The following is a 24,740-nucleotide window of genomic DNA, read 5'->3' on the forward strand; positions in this document are numbered from 1 at the left end:
ACGTTGAAGACGTTGCTCCACGGGACACACCGAAGACGTTACCCCACGGGACACGCCAGAGACGTTACCCCACGGGACACGCCAGAGACGTTACCCCACGGGACACGCCAGAGACGTTACCCCACGGGACACGCCGAAGACGTTACCTCACGGGACACGCCGAAGACGTTACCCCACGGGACACGCTGAAGACGTTACCTCACGGGATACGCTGAAGACGTTACCCCACGGGACACGTTGAAGACGTTACCCCATGGGACAAATTGAAGACGTTGCTCCACGGGACACGCTGAAGATGTTACCCTACAGGACAGACTGAAGACGTTACCCTACAGGACAGACTGAAGACGTTACCCCACGGGACACGTTGAAGACGTTACCCTACGGGACAGGCCGAAGACGTTACCCTACAGGACAGACTGAAGACGTTACCCTACAGGACAGACTGAAGACGTTACCCTACGGGACAGGCTGAAGACGTTACCCCACGGGACACGCCGAAGACGTTACCTCACGGGACAGGCTGAAGACGTTACCCTACGGTACAGACTGAAGACGTTACCCTACGGTACAGACTGAAGATGTTACCCTACAGGACAGACTGAAGATGTTACCCTACAGGACAGACTGAAGATGTTACCCTACAGGACAGACTGAAGATGTTACCCTACAGGACAGACTGAAGATGTTACCCTACAGGACAGACTGAAGACGTTACCCTACAGGACAGACTGAAGACGTTACCCTACAGGACAGACTGAAGACGTTACCCTACGGGACAGACTGAAGACGTTACCCTACGGGACAGGCTGAAGATGTTACCCTACAGGACAGACTGAAAAAAAATGATGTGATCGTTGCCTCCAGACCAGAGGCAAAGGGGGACACAAACATTTGGTTTATAGATATCTGTCACGCACAGTTTATATCACTACAGTAACACCATATTACGTTTTACAATTGAATCCTTCATAATTTCAGCTAAATGTAATTGGTGTTCTGAAGAGCTGTACAGGTATGAAATAATTAATTTAATAATAGTAATTAATTTAATAATTGAGACTTTCTTTGCCGCCAAGTAAAGAAATGATTAGCTGTGGATTTTGGCACTCAGTCAATTTTAACTTTGTCACTCCCTGACCATAGAGAGCCTTTTTATTCTCTATTTGGTTAGGTCGGAGTGTGACTAGGGGGTGTTCTAGTCATTGTATATCTATGTTGGCAAGTTGTATGGTTCCCAATTAGAGGTAGCTGGTAATCGTTGCCTCTAATTGGGGATCATATTTAGCTAGCCTTTTTTCCCACCTGTGTTTTGTGGGATAATGTTTTGAGTTAGTGCATGTGGCACGTCTGATGTCACGGTTCGTTGTTTGTTTCTTGTTGTTTGGATGTTTCGCATAAATAAAGATGTGGAACTTTAATCACGCTGCGCCTTGGTCCGTCTCTCCACACAGCCCTGACAGAATATCCCACCAAACCAGGACCAAGCAGCGTGCCCAGGAGGAGAAGATATCCTGGGCTTGGGAGGAGATCAAGGAGGAGAAGATATCGTGGACTTGGGAGGAAATCTTGGGAGGACACGAAACCCTTCAGACGCAAGAAGGGAGGTCAGCGACGACGCCGGGGTTCACGGCCACAACGAAAGCCCAAAAACAGCCCCCAAATCTTTTTGGGGGGGGGCACAAGGGGTGGTCGGCGGAGCCGAGGAGTGAACCAGAGCCAGTCTGGGAGAAGAGGGAGAAACTGGAGGAGAGAAATGAGAGAGTTGTTGTGTTGGTGTATGATGCACGACATTCGCCCTAAGGAGCGTGTTATCAGTTTGATGCCACCTGAGTGAGCTCTCCGTACTCGTCCTGAGGAGCGTGCTAGCAGTCTGTTAAAACCTGTTCCGGCTCCATGCACCAGGTCTCCAGTGCGCCTCCCCAGTCCGGTACGTCCTGTGCCTGCTCCTCGCACTCGCCCTGAAGTGTGTGTCACCAGTCTGGTATCACCTGTTCCGGCTCCATGCACTAGGCCTCCAGTGCGCCTCCCCAGTCCGGTACGTCCTGTGCCTGCTCCTCGCACTCGCCCTGAAGTGTGTGTCACCAGTCTGGTATCACCTGTTCCGGCTCCATGCACTAGGCCTCCAGTGCGCCTCCCCAGTCCGGTACGTCCTGTGCCTGCTCCCCGCACTCACCCTGAGCTGCGTGTCACCAGTCCGGTGCCTCCTGTTGTTTGGAAGTTTCGCGTAAATAAAGATGTGGAATTTTAATCACGCTGCGCCTTGGTCCGTCTCTCCACACAGCCGTGACAAATGTTCTCTGAGAGTTTATATTTTTGGAGTGCCGGGACTCATTTGAACTCATTTAAATAAAATTACAACAAACCCAGACTGGCATGAAAGACATATTTATATACACTGCTCAAAAAAATAAAGGGAACACTAAAATAACACATCCTAGATCTGAATGAATGAATTATTCTTATTAAATACTTTTTTCTTTACATAGTTGAATGTGCTGACAACAAAATCACACAAAAATGATCAATGGAAATCAAATTTATCAACCCATGGAGGTCTGGATTTGGAGTCACACTCAAAATTAAAGTGGAAAACCACACTACAGGCTGATCCAACTTTGATGTAATGTCCTTAAAACAAGTCAAAATGAGGCTCAGTAGTGTGTGTGGCCTCCATGTGCCTGTATGACCTCCCTACAACGCCTGGGCATGCTCCTGATGAGGTGGCGGATGGTCTCCTGAGGGATCTCCTCCCAGACCTGGACTAAAGCATCCGCCAACTCCTGGACAGTCTGTGGTGCAACGTGGCGTTGGTGGATGGAGCGAGACATGATGTCCCAGATGTGCTCAATTGGATTCAGGTCTGGGGAACGGGCGGGCCAGTCCATAGCATCAATGCCTTCCTCTTGCAGGAACTGCTGGCACACTCCAGCCACATGAGGTCTAGCATTGTCTTGCATTAGGAGGAACCCAGGGCCAACCGCACCAGCATATGGTCTCACAAGGGGTCTGAGGATCTCATCTCGGTACCTTATGGCAGTCAGGCTACCTCTGGCGAGCACATGGAGGGCTGTGCGGCCCCCCAAAGAAATGCCACCCCACACCATGACTGACCCACCGCCAAACCGGTTATGCTGGAGGATGTTGCAGGCAGCAGAACGTTCTCCACGGCGTCTCCAGACTCTGTCACGTCTGTCACATGTGCGTGTGAACCTGCTTTCATCTGTGAAGAGCACAGGGCGCCAGTGGCGAATTTGCCAATCTTGGTGTTCTCTGGCAAATGCCAAACGTCCTGCACGGTGTTGGGCTGAAAGCACAACACCCACCTGTGGACGTCGGGCCCTCATACCACCCTCATGGAGTCTGTTTCTGACCGTTTGAGCAGACACATGCACATTTGTGGCCTGCTGGAGGCCATTTTGCGGGGCTCTGGCAGTGCTCCTCCTTGCACAAAGGCGGAGGTAGCGGTCCTGCTGCTGGGTTGTTGCCCTCCTACGGCCTCCTCCACGTCTCCTGATGTACTGGCCTGTCTCCTGGTAGCGCCTCCATGCTCTGGACACTACGCTGACCGACACAGCAAACCTTCTTGCCACAGCTCGCATTGATGTGCCATCCTGGATGAGCTGCACTACCTGAGCCACTTGTGTGGGTTGTAGACTACCACTAGAGAGAAAGCACCGCCAGCATTCAAAAGTGACCAAAACATCAGCCAGGAAGCATAGGAACTGAGAAGTGGTCTGTGGTCACCACCTGCAGAACCACTCCATTATTGGGGGTGTCTTGCTAATTGCCTATAATTTCCACCTTTTGTCTATTCCATTTGCACAACAGCATGTGAAATGTATTGTCAATCAGTGTTGCTTCCTAAGTGGACAGTTTGATTTCACAAAAGTGTGATTGACTTGGAGTTACATTGTGTTGTTTAAGTGTTCCCTTTATTTTTTTGAGCAGTGTATTTTTAATTCCATTCCTTTACTTCAGATTTGTGTGTATTGTTGTGAAATTGTTAGATATTACTTGTTAGATATTACTGCACTGTTGGAGTTAGAAACACAAGCATTTCACTACACCTGCAAAAACAGCTGCTAAACATATGTATGTGACAAATAAAATTTGATTTGAATTCATTTCCAATGGCACCCTATTCGCCATATAGTGCACTACTTCTACCAGAGCCACACAAAGCCCCGGTGCTATTGGTGCTATTTAACAAAACAAATAAACAGATTAAAAAGACTAAATTGTTTGATAAAGAATATTAATTTTCCACATATGACTGCTGGTCACTACAAAGCCCTCCTCAATCCTTGAATATGAATGTCCTCATTTATCATGTCCATGACCTGGCAAGAACAGGGTTCTCTCTGACAATGTTTATGTGTTTCAAAGAGATTTTATTGGAGAGCAGAACGAGATTTTATTGGAGAGCAGAAAGAGATTTTATTGGAGAGCAGAAAGAGGTTTTATTAGAGAGCAGAAAGAGGGTTTTATTAGAGAGCAGAAAGAGGATTTTATTAGAGAGCAGAAAGAGGTTTTATTAGAGAGCAGAAAGAGATTTTATTGGAGAGCAGAAAGAGATTTTATTGGAGAGCAGAAAGAGGTTTTATTAGAGAGCAGAAAGAGATTTTATTGGAGAGCAGAAAGAGGTTTTTTTGGAGAGCAGAAAGAGGTTTTATTGGAGAGCAGAAAGAGGGTTTTATTAGAGAGCAGAAAGAGGTTTTATTAGAGAGCAGGAAGAGGGTTTTATTAGAGAGCAGAAAGAGGTTTTATTAGAGAGCATGAAAGAGGTTTTATTAGAGAGCAGAAATAGGTTTTATTGGAGAGCAGAAAGAGGTTTTATTGGAGAGCAGAAAGAGGGTTTTATTAGAGAGCAGAAAGAGGTTTTATTAGAGAGCAGAAAGAGATTTTATTGGAGAGCAGAAAGAGGTTTTATTGGAGAGCAGAAAGAGGTTTTATTAGAGAGCAGGAAGAGATTTTATTGGAGAGCAGAAAGAGGTTTTATTGGAGAGCAGAAAGAGGGTTTTATTAGAGAGCAGAAAGAGATTTTATTGGAGAGCAGAAAGAGGTTTTTTTGGAGAGCAGAAAGAGGTTTTATTGGAGAGCAGAAAGAGGGTTTTATTAGAGAGCAGAAAGAGGTTTTATTAGAGAGCAGGAAGAGGGTTTTATTAGAGAGCAGAAAGAGGTTTTATTAGAGAGCATGAAAGAGGTTTTATTAGAGAGCAGAAATAGGTTTTATTGGAGAGCAGAAAGAGGTTTTATTGGAGAGCAGAAAGAGGGTTTTATTAGAGAGCAGAAAGAGGTTTTATTGGAGAGCAGAAAGAGGTTTTATGGAGAGCAGAAAGAGGTTTTATTGGAGAGCAGAAAGAGGGTTTTATTAGAGAGCAGAAAGAGGTTTTATTAGAGAGCATGAAAGAGGTTTTATTAGAGAGCAGAAAGAAGTTTCATTTGAGTGCAGAAAGATGATTTATTAGAGAGCAGAAAGAGGTTTCATTAGAGCGCAGAAAGAGGTTTCATTAGAGAGCAGAAAGTGAGCAGAGAGATATTTTATTAGAGAGTGTGAAAGAGGTTTTATTAGAGAGCAGAAAGAGGTTTCAAAAGAGAGCATAAATACGTTTTATTAGAGCACAGAAAGACGTTTCATTAGAGAACAGAAAAAATGGTTTATTGGAGAGCAGAAAGAGGGTTTATTAGAGCGAAGAAAGAGGTTTCATTACAGAGCAGAAAGAGGTTTGATTAGGGAGCAGAAAGAGGGTTTAATTACAGAGCAGAAAGAGGGTTTTATTAGAGAGCAGAAATAGGTTTCATTAGAGAGCAGAAAGAGGTTTCATTAAAGAGCAGAAAGTGAGCAGAAAGAGATTTTATTAGAGAGCAGAAAGAGGTTTTATTAGAGAGCATGAAATAGGGTTTTATTAGAGAGCATGAAAGAGGTTTTATTAGAGAGCAGAAAGAGGTTTTATTAGAGCACAGAAAGAGGTTTCATTAAAGAGCAGAAAGTGGGCAGAAAGAGGGTTTTATTAGAGAGCAGAAAGAGGTTTTATTAGAGAGCAGAAAGAGGTTTTATTAGAGAGTATGAAAGAGGTTTTATTAGAGAGCAGAACGGTTTTATTAGAGAGCATGAAAGAGGGTTTTATTAGAGCAGAAAGAGGTTTCTATTAAAGAGCAGAACGGTTTTATTAGAGAGCATGAAAGAGGGTTTTATTAGAGAGCATGAAAGAGGGTTTTATTAGAGAGCAGAAAGAGGTTTTATTAGAGCGCAGAAAGAGGTTTTTATTAAAGAGCAGAAAGAGGTTTTATTAAAGAGCAGAAAGAGGGTTTTATTAGAGCAGAAATAGGTTTTATTAGAGAGCAGAAAGAGGTTTTATTAGAAAGCAGAAAGAGGTTTTATTAAAGAGCAGAAAGAGGGTTTTATTAAAGAGCAGAAAGAGGGTTTTATTAGAGCAGAAATAGGTTTTATTAGAGAGCAGAACGAGGTTTTATTAGAGAGCAGAAAGAGGTTTTTATTAAAGAGCAGAAAGAGGTTTTATTAAAGAGCAGAAATAGGTTTTATTAGAGCAGAAATAGGTTTTATTAGAGAGCAGAAAGAGGTTTTATTAGAGAGCAGAAAGACGGTTTTATTAAAGAGCAGTTTTATTACAGAGCAGAAAGAGGTTTTTATTAAAGAGCAGAAAGAGGTTTTTATTGGAGCAGAAAGAGGTTATATTAGAGCAGAAATAGGTTTTTATTGGAGAGCAGAAATAGGTTTTATATGAGCAGAAATGGGTTTTATTAGAGCAGAAAGAGGTTTTTATTGGAGAGTAGAAAGAGGTTTTATTAGAGCAGAAAGAGGTTTTATTAGAGCAGAAAGAAGTTTCATTAGAGAGAAGAAAAATAGGTCTAAAAATTATGTTATGTTGGTAAATGTTGGTGCTTGCTGTAGAACATGGTACATCCTCGTGCTGTACGCACGACCCTACAGAATGTACAGACCCCACGGCTAGCAGGCACACTTCTGTGGAACATCACATTCAGTGGCGTGCTGTATTTATAGTGAATTAACCTTAGCCCTCGTGCTCAAGGACATGGCTGCATGGGAGTTACATAATGAGTGGAGAGCTGTTAAACTGGCTAGCAACAACAAACAACATCTGTGAGTCACACACACACAGAGCAGCAGGAGCAGCTGTAATGATGTTCACAATCACCCTTGAGTGTGAAACTCAAACTATGAGTGGAGCCATTGTGGATCTGGTAGACTAGAGTATCACCCATAGTGATGTAACTACATATACACTGTAAGTGTTACATTCAATTCAGTCGTATTGTGGCTCTGGTAGAGGGGGTATTGTCTGTGTCGTGATTTACAGAACAAACATATTGAATAGCACTAAACTACCTGTATAGAGACAGTAGAGATATCCAGCTAGCCACATTAGGTCACACTTAAGCCCAGTTCTTCTGTAGTGCTGACTGTACCTGGCTATCTAGAACCTAAAAAGGGTTCTTCGGCTGTCCACATCGGAGAATCCTTTTAATAACGATTTTTGGATCCAGGTAGAACCCTTTTGGGTTCCATGTCGAAACCTCTGTAAAAAGGGTTCTACCTGGAACCAAAAAGGATTCTCCTGTGGGGACAGCCAAAGAACCCTTTTGGAACCCTTTTTTCTAAGAGTGTAGGTTCTACTATAGGTCTGTCAGTATGAGGCTCTGTGCCCACTTCTCCTTCCTCCTCATCCCTCCTTTCCCCTAGCCTCCTTCTTGCAGTGGTGGAAAATATAACCAATTGTCATAGTTGAGTAAAAGTAAGGATACCTAAATAGAAAATGACTCAAGTAAAAGTGAAAGTCACCCAGTAAAATACTACTTGAGAAAAAGTAAAAAAAAATACGTATTTTGGTTTTAAATATACTTAAGTATCAAAAGTAAATGTAATTGCTCAAATATACTTAAGTATCAAAAGTGAAAGTAGAAATCATTTCAAATTCCTTATATTAAGCAAACCAGAAGGCACAATGTTCTTGTTTTTTTTAATTTACAGATAGTCAGGGGCACACTCCAACACTCAGACATAATTTACAAACAAAGCATTTGTGTTTAGTGAGTCCGCCAGATAAGAGGCAGTAGACGTGAATTAGACTATTTTCCTGTCCTGTTAAGCACTCAAAATGTAACAAGTACTTTTGGGTGTCAGGGAAAATGTATGGAGTAGAAAGTACATTATTTTAATTAGGAATGTAGTGTGGTAAAAGTAGTCAAAAATATGAATAGTAAAGTACAGATACCACAAAAAAACACTTAAGTAGTACTTTCAAGTATTTTTACTTAAGTACTTTACACCACTGCCTTCTTGTTTGTTTCTGGGGGATTTTGAGGCCTGGTTGCCTGGGGGACTCTCTGAGGCATGGTTGCCTGGGGGACTCTCTGAGGCCTGGTTGCCTGGGGGACTCTCCGAGGCCTGGTTGCCTGGGGGACTCTCCGAGGCCTGGTTGCCTGGGGGACTCTCTGAGGCCTGGTTGCCTGGGGGACTCTCTGAGGCCTGGTTGCCTGGGGGACTCTCTGAGGCCTGGTTGCCTGGGGGACTCTCTGAAGCATGGTTGCCTGGGGGACTCTCTGAGGCCTGGTTGCCTGGGGGACTCTCTGAGGCATGGTTGCCTGGGGGACTCTCTGAGGCCTGGTTGCCTGGGGGACTCTCTGAGGCATGGTTGCCTGGGGGACTCTCTGAGGCTGGTTGCCTGGGGGACTCTCTGAGGCTGGTTGCCTGGGGGACTCTCTGAGGCATGGTTGCCTGGGGACTCTCTGAGGCATGGTTGCCTGGGGGACTCTCTGAGGCCTGGTTGCCTGGGGGACTCTCTGAGGCATGGTTGCCTGGGGGACTCTCTGAGGCTGGTTGCCTGGGGGACTCTCTGAGGCTGGTTGCCTGGGGGACTCTCTGAGGCCTGGTTGCCTGGGGGACTCTCTGAGGCCTGGTTGCCTGGGGGACTCTCTGAGGCACGCTTGTCATCAAGGCAAATGGTGGCTACTTTGAAGAATCTAAAATATATTTTTTATTTGTTTAACACTTTTTTGGTTACTACATGATTCCATGTGTTATTTCATAGTTTTGATGTCTTCACTAGAAAATCTTTTTACTAGAAAATAGTCAAATAAAGTGTGACGACCCTCCCACTCTGTCTGCCGAATTCTTTCTCTTTGCTCTTGTTTTCCTTAATAGGATGTCGGTGGCGGGGCCGGGAGGGTCGTCAGCGACATGGGACACACCTGGGCTTGGGTGTGTCCCAGGATAAATACACCTCTTCCCCATTCATTGAGGAGACTCTCTCCATGCAGACTCTCTCCATGCAGACTCTCTCCATGCAGACTCTCTCCATGCAGACTCTCTCCATGCAGACGCACTCCATGCAGACTCTCTCCATGCAGACTCTCTCCATGCAGACTCTCTCCATGCAGACTCTCTCCATGCAGACTCTCTCCATGCAGACTCTCTCCATGCAGACTCTCTCCATGCAGACGCATTCCATGCAGACGCACTCCATGCAGACTCTCTCCATGCAGACTCTCTCCATGCAGACTCTCTCCATGCAGACTCTCTCCATGCAGACGCACTCCATGCAGACTCTCTCCATGCAGACTCTCTCCATGCAGACTCTCTCCATGCAGACTCTCTCCATGCAGACGCATTCCATGCAGACTCTCTCCATGCAGACTCTCTCCATGCAGACGCACTGATAGATTTTGGTTGTGGCATTTTTTGTGTGGATGTTTTGTTTATTTGCGTTGGCACCTTACGTTGGCAACACCCCTCATTATCACATTTATGCATTCAACCACTCCCTTACACTACTGATTACTGACTACACACACACCATTGTTAATTGTATTTAGTTTACTTCAGTTAATAAATATATTTTGTTATTCCTTATCTCCACGTTGTCTACCTTTTTGTTACAAACTTTGAGCCGATTTGTGACAAAATAAAAACCCTTGAATGAGTAAGTCTGTAAACATTTGACTGGTACTGTATATCAGGTCACAGATCACACATTTTTCACAGGCCTGTGAAAGAAGCGGTAATCCGAGCGACAACCCACTCGTCACGCCCTGATCTGTTTCACCTGTTATGTGATTGTCTCCACCCCCTCCAGGTGTCGCTTATTTTCCCCAGTGTATTTATCCCTGTGTTTCCTGTCTCTCTGTGCCAGTTCGTCTTGTGTGTTTTTCCTTTTCTAGTCCTCCTAGTTTTGACCCTTGCCTGTTTCTGTACCCGCCTGCCTGACCATTCTGCCTGCCTGCCACTCTGTACCTCCTGGACTCTGATATGATTTTGACCGTTTTGCCTGTCCACGACCATTCTCTTATCTACCCCTTTGGAATATTAAACATTGTAAGACTCCAACCATCTGCCTCCTGTGTCTGCATCTGGGTCTCACCTTGTGCCTTGATACAACTCTGCATTTCAATAACCCAGCCCAAGGCATCTTCCCTCTCCAATATTAAGATTAACGCAAACACTATTAATTAGATGGATGTTTCTCATAGTCTATGTCCCAAATGGCACCATATTCCCCCATAGTCCCAAATGGCTCCCTATATAGTGCACTACTATGGTCAAAAGTAGTGCACTATATAGGGAATAGGGTGCCAGTCCTGGTCAAAAGTAGGGCACTATATAGGGAATAGGGTGCCAGTCCTGGTCAAAAGTAGGGCACTATATAGGGAATAGGGTGCCAGTCCTGGTCAAAAGTAGTGCACTATATAGGGAATATGGAGCCATTTGGGTTGTGTATAAAGGGTCCATCATTATTGACACCTGTGGGGGAAAAAAGAGCAAAAAAGACTATGAAATATATAATAAAAATACTGTATGCTCAAAACATCTGAAAATTACATCGAGAATCTTTCTAGATCCTTGATGTCCTTCGGCTACGCTTATGGACTGCCCTCTTCAATTCAAACCACAGAGTTGTGATGGGGTTCAAGTCTGGAGATTGGCCATTGCAAAATGTAGATTTTTTGTGGTCAATAAACCATTTCTTTGTGGATTGTGCTTGGGGTTATTGTCTTGCTGGAAAAGATCCACTTGTGACCAAGTATCAGCCTCCTGGCGGAGGCAACCAGGTTTTTTGGCTAAAGTTGAGCCATTCTTTTTTTTTTTGTACATTCAGCATCACTACGTCAAGGGAAAAATAGTATTCTATCTAACAAAGATATCCACGTATATTTTGTATCCCTGGGAAAAATCTGAATTCATGTAAACATAACAGTTTGGAAAACATAACTTGTTCAAAAAAAAAAGTGGTGTCTTGGGACAAATTACCCTGGGTATTTCTTTGTTGCTGAAAAAAATGGAAGCACATGCAGAAAATAACCTCATATAAACTGTAGAATATGGTGGTGCATCTTTTGATGCTATGGGGCTGTTTTGCTTCCACTGGTACTGGGGCCAACGGCATCATGGACTTTATCAAGAAGCAGGAGATTTTAGCCAAAAGCCTGGTTGCCTTTGCCAGGAGGCTAACACTTGACTACAAAGTGGATCTTCCAGCAAGACGATAACAGCAAGCACACATTCAAATCCACAAAGAAAAGGTTCATTGACCACAAAATACACATTTTGCAATGGCCAATCTCCGGACTTAAACCCCATTAAAAACATGTGTTTCGAATTGAAGAGGGCAGTCCAAAAGCGCAGTTGAATGATATCAAGGATCTGGAAAAATTCTGTATGGAACAATGGTCTAAGGTCCCTCCCAATGTGTTCTCCAATCTGATAAAACATGTTAGAAAAAGGCTCAGGGTTGTACCCTCCCAACGGTAGGGTGCTGGAGGACTGAAAACAGGGTTGTTACCCTCCCAACGGTAGGGTGCTGGAGGACTGAAAACAGGGTTGCTACCCTCCCAACGGTAGGGTGCTGGAGGACTGTAAACAGGGTTGTTACCCTCCCAACGGTAGGGTGCTGGAGGACTGAAAACAGGGTCGTTACCCTCCCAACGGTAGGGTGCTGGAGGACTGAAAACAGGGTTGTTACCCTCCCAACGGTAGGGTGCTGGAGGACTGAAAACAGGGTTGTTATCCTCCCAACGGTAGGGTGCTGGAGGACTGAAAACAGGGTTGTTACCCTCCCAACGGTAGGGTGCTGGAGGACTGAAAACAGGGTTGTTACCCTCCCAACGGTAGGGTGCTGGAGTACTGAAAACAGGGTTGTTACCCTCCCAACGGTAGGGTGCTGGAGTACTGAAAACAGGGTTGTTACCCTCCCAACGGTAGGGTGCTGGAGGACTGAAAACAGGGTTGTTACCCTCCCAACGGTAGGGTGCTGGAGGACTGAAAACAGGGTTGTTACCCTCCCAACGGTAGGGTGCTGGAGGACTGAAAACAGGGTTGTTACCCTCCCAACGGTAGGGTGCTGGAGGACTGAAAACAGGGTTGTTACCCTCCCAACGGTAGGGTGCTGGAGGACTGAAAACAGGGTTGTTACCCTCCCAACGGTAGGGTGCTGGAGGACTGAAAACAGGGTTGTTACCCTCCCAATGGTAGGGTGCTGGAGGACTGAAAACAGGGTTGCCAATTATTTTGACCTCTATCTTTTATGAGGTTTTTAAAAATTATTTGTTAAACAAAATCTCTTTCTCTGAGCAATTGTATTAGTATAAAATATACGTTTTTAAAAAAATGATACAATATAGTTCAGTATTTCTATATATATATATACACTGCTCAAAAAAATAAAGGGAACACTTAAACAACACAATGTAACTCCAAGTCAATCACACTTCTGTGAAATCAAACTGTCCACTTAGGAAGCAACACTGATTGACAATAAATGTCACATGCTGTTGTGCGAATGGAATAGACAAAAGGTGGAAATTATAGGCAATTAGCAAGACACCCCCAATAAAGGAGTGATTCTGCAGGTGGTGACCACAGACCAATTCTCAGTTCCTATGCTTCCTGGCTGATGTTTTGGTCACTTTTGAATGCTGGCGGTGCTCTCACTCTAGTGGTAGCATGAGACGGAGTCTACAACCCACACAAGTGGCTCAGGTAGTGCAGCTCATCCAGGATGGCACATCAATGCGAGCTGTGGCAAGAAGGTTTGCTGTGTCTGTCAGCGTAGTGTCCAGTGCATGGAGGCGCTATCAGGAGACAGGCCAGTACATCAGGAGATGTGGAGGAGGCCGTAGGAGGGCAACAACCCAGCAGCAGGACCGCTACCTCCGCCTTTGAGCAGGAAGAGCACTGCCAGAGCCCTGCAAAATGACCTCCAGCAGGCCACAAATGTGCATGTGTCTGCTCAAACGGTCAGAAACAGACTCCATGAGGGTGGTATGAGGGCCCGACGTCCACAGGTGGGGGTTCTGCTTACAGCCCAACACCGTGCAGGACGTTTGGCATTTGCCAGAGAACACCAAGATTGGCAAATTTGCCACTGGCGCCCTGTGCTCTTCACAGATGAAAGCAGGTTCACACTGAGCACATGAGCACATGTGACAGACGTGACAGAGTCTGGAGACGCCGTGGAGAACGTTCTGCTGCCTGCAACATCCTCCAGCATAACCGGTTTGGCGGTGGGTCAGTCATGGTGTGGGGTGGCATTTCTTTGTGGGGCCGCACAGCCCTCCATGTGCTCACCAGAGTTAGCCTGACTGCCATCAGGTACCGAGATTAGATCCTCAGAGCCCTTGTGAGACCATATGCTGACACATGCACATTTGTGGCCTGCTGGAGGTCATTTTGCAGGGCTCTGGCAGTGCTCCTCCTGCTCAAAGGCGGAGGTAGCGGTCCTGCTGCTGGGTTGTTGCCCTCCTACGGCCTCCTCCACGTCTCCTGATGTACTGGCCTGTCTCCTGGTAGCGCCTCCATGCTCTGGACACTACGCTGACAGACACAGCAAACCTTCTTGACACAGCTCGCATTGATGTGCCATCCTGGATGAGCTGCACTACCTGAGCCACTTGTGTGGGTTGTAGACTCCGTCTCATGCTACCACTAGAGTGAGAGCACCGCCAGCATTCAAAAGTGACCAAAACATCAGCCAGGAAGCATAGGAATTGAGAAGTGGTCTGTGGTCACCACCTGCAGAATCACTCCTTTATTGGGGGTGTCTGGCTAATTGCCTATAATTTCCACCTTTTGTCTATTCCATTTGCACAACAGCATGTGAAATTTATTGTCAATCAGTGTTGCTTCCTAAGTAGACAGTTTGATTTAACAGAAGTGTGATTGACTTGGAGTTACATTGTGTTGTTTAAGTGTTCCCTTTATTTTTTTGAGCAGTGTATATATTTGTATTACTCATCTTTATCAAGGGTGCCAATAATTATGGACACCCCTGTCTGTTCAACAAGGTCAATAAACGTAATGGATTATGCGGTTACAAAACGCCTCTCGTTTCTCTAAAGTGTAGGCCGCTAATGGTCATCAACACTGACACACAACCCTTTTCCAAAACATTTTTACTGACTTAAAGTTGTGTTGAACCGTTTCTTTGAACGTGGAACATACAAGAGGGAATTGATTAGGTTACATTAACCTTTTCTCACCTGGAGAAATGTAATTCAGACGCTTTAATGATTAGCCGATGGGACGTGTTGGATCTTACGATTTTCCTTCATCTACAGTCGCATGTTACTATACAGTATGTCAAGAACATTAAATACCATAGCAACATAGGTGACCCCCACACATCTAACTTAAACCCCTTAAAACGTATGTGCACTCCAGTGTATAGTCGACTCCTGATGAGTGACGATCGGATTGCAAGTCACAATTTAAATATATAATTTTGATTATTGCACAGTTTACCCACCTTTCCTGACCCCCTCCTCCTTACAGAGACGTATCCAGGTCACGACACCAATGTAACCAACCGTAATTTGAAGCCATTGTATTTATCAGGAGTGGATGGTCATCCAAAAACACAGTACATCCATCCATTACTCACACTGCATGATGAGCTCCATCTGGCTCACGGAGACCTGGGTCACGGCACCAACGTAAACCAACTGTGGTTCAAACCAATTGCATTTCTCAGAAGTGTACTGTAAAAACAATGTACATCCAGAATACTCACACTGCACAGTGAGCTCTACCAGTGCTTCCCGGGGCTTGACGTTGAAGCCGTTGTACTGGCTGGTGGCGCAGCGGTAGGTTCCCGTCATCTCGCGGGACACATTAACAATGCGCAGTGCGCCGTCGTAGCTCTCTGTCTGAAGGCCGCCGTCGGGCATGGGCACCTCTTTGTCGGCCCTCGACCAGAGGATGATGGGCTTAGGCTTCCCGGAGACCAGGCACTGGAGCTCCACCGTGTCACCCTCCTGGACCACCAAGGGGGATTTGTCCCGCGGCACCGTTAATTCCGGGGGGACTGAGAGAGAAAGGGAGAGAGAGACTTTACATTACTTTCAGGGATGTTACTTTAACGGGATGTAACTTTAACATATGATATTTAACGTGATGTTACTTTAACATATGATATTTAACGTGATGTTACTTTAACATATGATATTTAACGTGATGTAACTTTAACATATGATATTTAACGTGATGTTACTTTAACATATGATATTTAACGTGATGTAACTTTAACATATGATATTTAACGTGATGTTACTTTAACATATGATATTTAACGTGATGTAACTTTAACATATGATATTTAACGTGATGTAACTTTAACATATGATATTTAACGTGATGTAACTTTAACATATGATATTTAACGTGATGTAACTTTAACATATGATATTTAACGTGATGTTACTTTAACATATGATATTTAACGTGATGTTACTTTAACATATGATATTTAACGTGATGTTACTTTAACATATGATATTTAACGTGATGTTACTTTAACATATGATATTTAACGTGATGTTACTTTAACATATGATATTTAACGTGATGTTACTTTAACATATGATATTTAACGTGATGTAACTTTAACATATGATATTTAACGTGATGTTACTTTAACATATGATATTTAACGTGATGTAACTTTAACATATGATATTTAACGTGATGTAACTTTAACATATGATATTTAACGTGATGTAACTTTAACATATGATATTTAACGTGATGTAACTTTAACATATGATATTTAACGTGATGTTACTTTAACATATGATATTTAACGTGATGTTACTTTAACATATGATATTTAACGTGATGTTACTTTAACATATGATATTTAACGTGATGTTACTTTAACATATGATATTTAACGTGATGTTACTTTAACATATGATATTTAACGTGATGTTACTTTAACATATGATATTTAACGTGATGTTACTTTAACATATGATATTTAACGTGATGTTACTTTAACATATGATATTTAACGTGATGTTACTTTAACATATGATATTTAACGTGATGTAACTTTAACATATGATATTTAACGTGGTGTAACTTTAACATATGATATTTAACGTGATGTAACTTTAACATATGATATTTAACGTGATGTTACTTTAACATATGATATTTAACGTGATGTAACTTTAACATATGATATTTAACGAGATGTAACTTTAACATATGATATTTAACGTGATGTTACTTTAACATATGATATTTAACGTGATGTAACTTTAACATATGATATTTAACGTGGTGTAACTTTAACATATGATATTTAACGTGATGTTACTTTAACATATGATATTTAACGTGATGTAACTTTAACATATGATATTTAACGTGGTGTAACTTTAACATATGATATTTAACGTGATGTTACTTTAACATATGATATTTAACGTGATGTTACTTTAACATATGATATTTAACGTGATGTTACTTTAACATATGATATTTAACGTGATGTTACTTTAACATATGATATTTAACGTGATGTAACTTTAACATATGATATTTAACGTGATGTTACTTTAACATATGATATTTAACGTGATGTAACTTTAACATATGATATTTAACGTGATGTAACTTTAACATATGATATTTAACGTGATGTAACTTTAACATATGATATTTAACGTGATGTTACTTTAACATATGATATTTAACGTGATGTTACTTTAACATATGATATTTAACGTGATGTAACTTTAACATATGATATTTAACGAGATGTAACTTTAACATATGATATTTAACGTGATGTTACTTTAACATATGATATTTAACGTGATGTAACTTTAACATATGATATTTAACGTGGTGTAACTTTAACATATGATATTTAACGTGATGTTACTTTAACATATGATATTTAACGTGATGTAACTTTAACATATGATATTTAACGTGGTGTAACTTTAACATATGATATTTAACGTGATGTTACTTTAACATATGATATTTAACGTGATGTTACTTTAACATATGATATTTAACGTGATGTTACTTTAACATATGATATTTAACGTGATGTTACTTTAACATATGATATTTAACGTGATGTTACTTTAACATATGATATTTAACGTGATGTTACTTTAACATATGATATTTAACGTGATGTAACTTTAACATATGATATTTAACGTGATGTTACTTTAACATATGATATTTAACGTGATGTAACTTTAACATATGATATTTAACGTGATGTTACTTTAACATATGATATTTAACGTGATGTTACTTTAACATATGATATTTAACGTGATGTTACTTTAACATATGATATTTAACGTGATGTTACTTTAACATATGATATTTAACGTGATGTTACTTTAACATATGATATTTAACGTGATGTTACTTTAACATATGATATTTAACGTGATGTTACTTTAACATATGATATTTAACGTGATGTTACTTTAACATATGATATTTAACGTGATGTAACTTTAACATATGATATTTAACGTGATGTTACTTTAACATATGATATTTAACGTGATGTTACTTTAACATATGATATTTAACGTGATGTTACTTTAACATATGATATTTAACGTGATGTTACTTTAACATATGATATTTAACGTGATGTTACTTTAACATATGATATTTAACGTGATGTTACTTTAACATATGATATTTAACGTGATGTAACTATAACATATGATATTTAACGTGATGTTACTTTAACATATGATATTTAACGTGATGTAACTTTAACATATGATATTTAACGTGATGTAACTTTAACATATGATATTTAACGTGATGTAACTTTAACATATGATATTTAACGTGATGTAACTTTAACATATGATATTTAACGTGATGTTACTTTAACATATGATATTTAACGTGATGTTACTTTAACATATGATATTTAACGTGATGTTACTTTAACATATGATATTTAACGTGATGTAACTTTAACATATGATATTTAACGTGATGTTACTTTAACATATGATATTTAACGTGATGTTACTTTAACATATGATATTTAACGTGATGTTACTTTAACATATGATATTTAACGTGATGTTACTTTAACATATGATATTTAACGTGATGTTACTTTAACATATGATATTTAACGTGATGTAACTTTAACATATGATATTTAACGTGATGTAACTTTAACATATGATATTTAACGTGATGTAACTTTAACATATGATATTTAACGTGATGTAACTTTAACATATGATATTTAACGTGATGTAACTTTAACATATGATATTTAACGTGATGTTACTTTAACATATGATATTTAACGTGATGTAACTTTAACATATGATATTTCTGTTAAAGTTAGGTCTAGGTTTTATTTCAACCCAGCGTTAACACCTGATTCAACTAATCAATGAATCACCTGGACCTTGATTAGACTTGATTAGCTGAATCTGGTGGGCTAGAACCAAAGCCTGCACACCCTGTAGTTCTCCAGCCAAGGTCAGGGGTCGATAGACAGCATGAGTAGGAGTCAGATCTCCACTTTCTTCATCACAACCACCCTGTGGGAGGATGGGAGCGCTGTGCATTCTGACCATCCAACCCTCAGAACCCCCCCCCCCCCCACCCCCCCACCCCAAACAGGGCTTTGACTGTGGCATCCTTGTTCAAATGTATCGTCTGCTGCTACACAAAAAAGAAAAAGCTATGAATAGAAAATAACTACAAATATGTAGTAGAGTGAGCGAACACGTAGCAGAGAGGCGAAGAGACAGGTCTCCTGGGCATTGCCAGGTCATTCATTTGGCGCATTTGGAGGGTTAGCTTTCGCCCCCTGAGCTTTCACCTCCTCTCAACCACAGCGGTTCTCTGCCAAAGGCATATACCATCATCCCAACCCGATCCAATCATTCTGGACGGGCTTTACTTTGCTCTTAGCCCAAATGGATTTTAGTAATGCATGTTGGAGGTTGCTACTCTGCTCCATTGGATATAATATACTGGCCGTGACAATAAAGGCAAAACACAGGGCCTAAAAATGGGAATGTGATTAACCACTCAAGACGGCTAGATAAGACGGAAGGAGAGAGAGAGAGAGAGAGAGAGAGAGAAGGAGAGAGAGGAGGAGAGGGGGGAGGGGAGAGAGAGAGAGAGAGAGAGAGAGAGAGAGAGAGAGAGAGAGAAGGAGAGAGAGAGGAGGGAGAGAGAGGAGGAAGGAGAGTAGGTGTAAGTATAATGTAAGTAATAATGAACTTGCCATGTCAATAAAGTCAATTGAATTGAATTGAGAGAGAGAAGGAGAGAGAGAGGGAAGGAGAGAGGGAAGGAGGGAGAGGAGGAGAAAGAGATGGAAGGAGAGAGAGAAGGAGAGAGAGAAGGAGAAGGAGAGAGAGAGAGGGAAGGAGAGAGAGAGGAGGAAGGAGAGAAGGAAGGAGAGAGAGGAGAGAGAGAAGGAGAGAGAGATGGAAGGAGAGAGAGAGAGAAGGAGAGAGCGAGAGAAGGAGAGCGAGAGAAGGAGAGAGAGAAGGAAGGAGAGAGAGAGGGAAGGAGAGAGAGAGGGAAGGAGAGAGAGAGAAGGAGAGAGAGAGAGGGAGAGAGAGAGAGAAGGAGAGAGAAGGAAGGAGAGAGAGAAGGAAGGAAGGAGAGAGAGGAGGGAGAGAGAGGAGGGAGAGAGAGGAGGGAAAGAGAGGAGGGAAAGAAGGAAGGAGAGAGAGGAGGGAAGGAGAGAGGAGGAAAGGAGAGAGAGGAGGGAAGGAGAGAGAGGAGGGAAGGAGAGAGAGGAGGGAAGGAGAGAGAGGAGGGAAAGAGAGGAGGGAAGGAGAGAGAGGAGGGAAAGAGAGGAGGGAAGGAGAGAGAGGAGGGAGAGAGAGAGGAGGGAGAGAGAGAGAGGAGGGAGAGAGAGGAGGGAAAGAGAGGAGGGAGAGAAGGAAGGAGTGAGAGGAGGGAAGGAGAGAGGAGGGAGAGAGAGGAGGGAAGGAGAGAGAGAAGAGGAAGGAATAAAATAACACACACCAGCTGAGACCTGTGCCAGGGAGGGAAGTGTGTGTGTGTGTGTGTGTGTGTGTGTGTGTGTGTGTGTGTGTGTGTGTGTGTGTGTGTGTGTGTGTGTGTGTGTGTGTGTGTGTGTTTGTGTGTGTGTGTGTGTGTGTATGTTTCCAGGTTGTCCTACAAAGGCTCCCCACCTCAAATAGACTACAGTATATCTGGGTTTGAATTGTTTATGTGTTGTAGCTACTCACAATGATCCTAATGGCACCTTCATGTTTATAAGTTCTCCCTTCCATTGCATTGTCAATTTACCAATCCTCCCTCCCACACAAGGATAATCATGCCAATGGACGCCCATCATCAAACATTTGATGTTCCGCTCCAGCTTTACAAACGTATTATCAGAAAAAAAACACACCTAATTATCTTTCGCATCAGTTCGGACGCCAACAAACTAAAGACAACATACAGAGGAAGGAGCTAATTAGGAGAAAATAACACAGGTGACCCTCTACTAGCAGGCTGTAAATAATCATTAGGTTTGGAAGTAGGAACGCTCCACAAACGTTAGTCGCACATCAACATCAATTAGTGACTGATTTAGGCCCGGTTGAATGGACCGATCCCAATAACAATCTGGCCCGAAAACATTCACATTAGAACGCAGACTTCACTGGAAACTCCATCCTTCTGCTGTACCATCCTTCCTATCAAAGTACACATACTATCAAAGTACACATACTATCAAAGTACACATACTATCAAAGTACACATACTATCAAAGTACACATACTGTACTGTACTGTTATGTAGTCTACTGAATATGAAGAGGGGTAGGTAAGTCCATCATCTCATCCTTCATAACCACTGAAAGATCTTGATGACTTTCCATATCCCTGTAACCTATGACCTTTATACTATGCCTTCCTGTAATAACTTCCTGTAAATGTAGTGCCTTCTTGTACCTACTTTATGTTACTTAGACTTGTGACAAAGCCTGCCTAGCTCTGTGTAGTTAAAGAGGTTACTTCAGTCCACTGTGCCACACAGCTATTACAACGACGAGATTTACAACAGTAGAGTTCGTTGCTCACCTGTGGTCGAAGAGATATTGACGTCGATGCTGATCTCGGGGATGCCGCCGTTCCTCAGCACTGCCACACAGGTGTAGGTGCCGAAGTCGGTGAACTTGAGGTCGATGATGTCCAGGTTGGTGGTGCCTGGCTGGACTTCCGGGTCAGTGTGGGTGATGACCATGCGCTCTGAGCTGCGCAGCGGCCGGCCATTCTTCAGCCAGCTGAACAGAAGCTCCTCTGGGGGCGTGGCCTCCACCTGGCATGAAATTTTAACCTCACGACCAATCTGGATGTTGTCGTCGTTGTGGTACGGGTCGGGAGTGATCCAGAACCGCCCCTTCTTTAGCCCTGCAGAGGGAGGGAGAGAGGGAGAGAGAGAGAGAGAGAGAGAGAGAGAGAGAGAGAGAGAGAGAGAGAGAGAGAGAGAGAGAGAAGGAGAGAGCGAGAGAGAGAGAGAGAGAGAGAGAGAGAGAGAGAGAAGGAGAGAGCGAGAGAGAGAAGGGGGGAGCGAGAGAGGGAGGGGTAGAGAGAGGAGAGAAAAGGAGAGAGGACAGAAAGGGAAAGAGAGAAGAGGAGAGAGGGAGGGGGAGAGAGAGAGAGAAAAGGAGAGGACAGAAAGGGAAAGAGAGAAGAGGAGAGAGAGGACAGAAATGGAAAGAGAGAAAGGGAGAGAGAGAGGACAGAAAGGGAAAGAGAGACAGAGAGAGAGAGAGTGAGGGGGGAGAAAGAGAGAGAGATCGTGACATCAGTGCTAATGCTAATAATTGGGGCCCAGAGTTTGTTTGTTTTATCCCCTTTAATATAATATATTATACAACAATGACTTACACTCTGCCTTTTATCTTGGTCACTGAAGGAAAAGGTGTCTTTGCCTATAATATAATATAACATACTGTATAATATAACCAAGGGACCTTCCTGTATTGATATAGAATACAATATGGCTCCCACCTGGGGGCACAAAAAGATCCAGTTTCAAATAAAGATGGCTGAATGAATGAATGCTTATTCATTGCACACCAAAGGTAGCTAGGCATAATATTAGTGTCAAAAGTTGGATCCAAAGACAAGTCTCCCTTTAGTGACCCCCCCCCCCCCCCAAAAAAAGAGTGTGTGTAAGTCATTGTCTACTATAAATAGGTCCCAGAGTTTTTCCTGGTTAGGTGACCAACTCAAAACATTTACATTTACATTTACATTTAAGTCATTTAGCAGACGCTCTTATCCAGAGCGACTTACAAATTGGTGCATTCACCTAATGACATCCAGTGGAACAGCCACTTTACAATAGTGCATCTAGATCTTTTAAGGGGGGGGGGGGGGGCAGAAGGATTGCTTTATCCTATCCTAGGTATTCCAAAACAAACCAAGGACAAAGTTATTATCGACAGCTAATAATAGTAAGAGCAACAAGAATAAGAAAGAAGCCCAGATACTTCAAGACAGGTTACATTTCAGTTGGGCTTGAAGGAACAAAGACTTGAGGTTCATTTGAACTGTCTCTCATTTTCCCCAAAGGACAGCGGTACATGTTTCATGACAAACGGCTCATTACATTTTCTTACCACAGTCTTTTCCATAAACATATATTTTCCATTTACATCAGAGTTCAAATGCATCTTTGCAGGACACTAAAAGCATAAAGTTGCAAAAAATATTTTCAATATGCCAGTTTATAGTAATGTAAATAAAAAAAAACTGATATAGTAATGTAAATAAATATCAGATTTAGCCGGGATCTCTCTTTCCCCTTACACTTACTACCTGTTTGGCATCTAATACTATGAAATCAGCAGTCAAATATTTGTACCTTCAGTTTGAATTCTAATGTTTGAGCATGGCACCTTAAAAGGCAACAGCCATAGTTGCAGTGAAATGTCAACCCCACCCACGTTCACCAGAAAAAGATCTGTTCCCACACTATGAAAACAATGCCTATGACTTGAAACATGAACCACAAGAGAAATCTCTCCAGTCTCTTGGCATCACAAAGAGTTGCTAACTACTCAGCACCTAAAAATAGCCCAGGCGAATGCGTGAGTGAAGCGTCGTATTGTTGTCACTATTAATCAAGACGAAAAGTAAATGCCTCCAAGACACGGACTTCAAGCCAACCACAGCACCATGGGATCAAGCTAGTGAATGATGAATGTGAAGTCACTCACTCATACAGTATGGTTACTGTAGTACTGAGTAACTACAGATGGGGTCATGATGTGAATCAGCCAGCTGCATTCGAATGGTATTTACATTTGTAAGTAATGGAATCCACCTCGTGCTCCGATAGTTACGTAAGCCGGTTTACTAACATGGAAGAAAAACATTAAGGATATTTCACACTAAATTAAATTACATTTGTTTCGTAAAACAACAGGTGTATACTAACAGTAAAAGGCTTTCTTATGGGCCCTTCCCAGTCAATGCAGAGAGAATTTTTTTGAAATAATCGAAAAATAATAACACCAGGAATAAATACACAATAACTCAGCCTGGTCTCATAGACCAGACGTAACATACTACACGTAAATCCGGGACACACAAATTAGTATGATAAGTTATGTTCGGTATGGTTACATAAGACAGAAGAAGGTTACTTAAGGCAAAAATGAACGGAGGGTAGTTGGTCGGCGTATAACGTGAAAGTCTAGCAACCCAAAGGTTGCGTGTTTGAATCTCATCACGGACAACTTAAGCATTTTATCTAATTAGCAACTTTGCAAATAGTTACTACATTTTAGCTATTTTGCAACTACTTAGAATGTTAGCTAACCCTTACCCTAACCTTAACCCTTTAAACTAACTCCTGACCTTTAACCCTTTAACCTAACTCCTGACCTTTAACCCTTTTAACCTAACTCCTGACCTTTAACCCTTTAACCTAACTCCTGACCTTTAACCCTTTAACCTAACTCCTGACCTTTAACCCTTTAACCTAACTCCTGACCTTTAACCCTTTAACCTAACTCCTGACCTTTAACCCTTTAACCTAACTCCTGACCTTTAACCCTTTAACCTAACTCCTGACCTTTAACTTAACTCCTCACCTTTAACCCTTAGCCTTAACCCTAATCCCAATCCTAACCCCTAGCCTAGCTAGAGTTAGTTAATTGTCAGGATAAACAGCTCTGTTGAGATTACCAAATTCAAATTCAATTAAACCTAGGACTTGCCGTAACTTGACTCTCTGCCTCACAAGTTACTTTCCTAGACTGTCTGTGTGAAGATTACCGTCTAACCTCGTTTCATGCCGTCTCAATAGTAGTAATATAAAAGCTCTTTTGATAATGGCTGTATTCATGCGAGGGCATTAGATTCACAATCACCTCAGAGGCTTTATGTGCTCATGCAAGGAGACTCCAGCC

At 42.2% G+C, this 24,740-nt stretch overlaps 1 protein-coding gene across 1 annotated transcript in view; it reads right to left on the reverse strand.

Moving 5' to 3' along the window:
• The window catches only part of LOC129811331 (MAM domain-containing glycosylphosphatidylinositol anchor protein 2-like), a 207,163-nt gene that overhangs the window by 74,793 nt on the left and 107,630 nt on the right, over positions 1–24,740 (reverse strand). Inside the window, exons 7-8 of the mRNA XM_055862549.1 lie at positions 21,397–21,726; positions 15,048–15,341 (exon numbers count right to left, since the gene is read on the reverse strand). Of these exons, the coding sequence (XP_055718524.1) occupies positions 15,048–15,341; positions 21,397–21,726 (624 nt within the window). The remainder of the gene's footprint in view (positions 1–15,047; positions 15,342–21,396; positions 21,727–24,740) is intronic.

This window comes from Salvelinus fontinalis, chromosome 15 (assembly GCF_029448725.1).
Source record: "Salvelinus fontinalis isolate EN_2023a chromosome 15, ASM2944872v1, whole genome shotgun sequence".
In the NCBI taxonomy this organism is placed as follows: Eukaryota; Metazoa; Chordata; class Actinopteri; order Salmoniformes; family Salmonidae; genus Salvelinus; species Salvelinus fontinalis.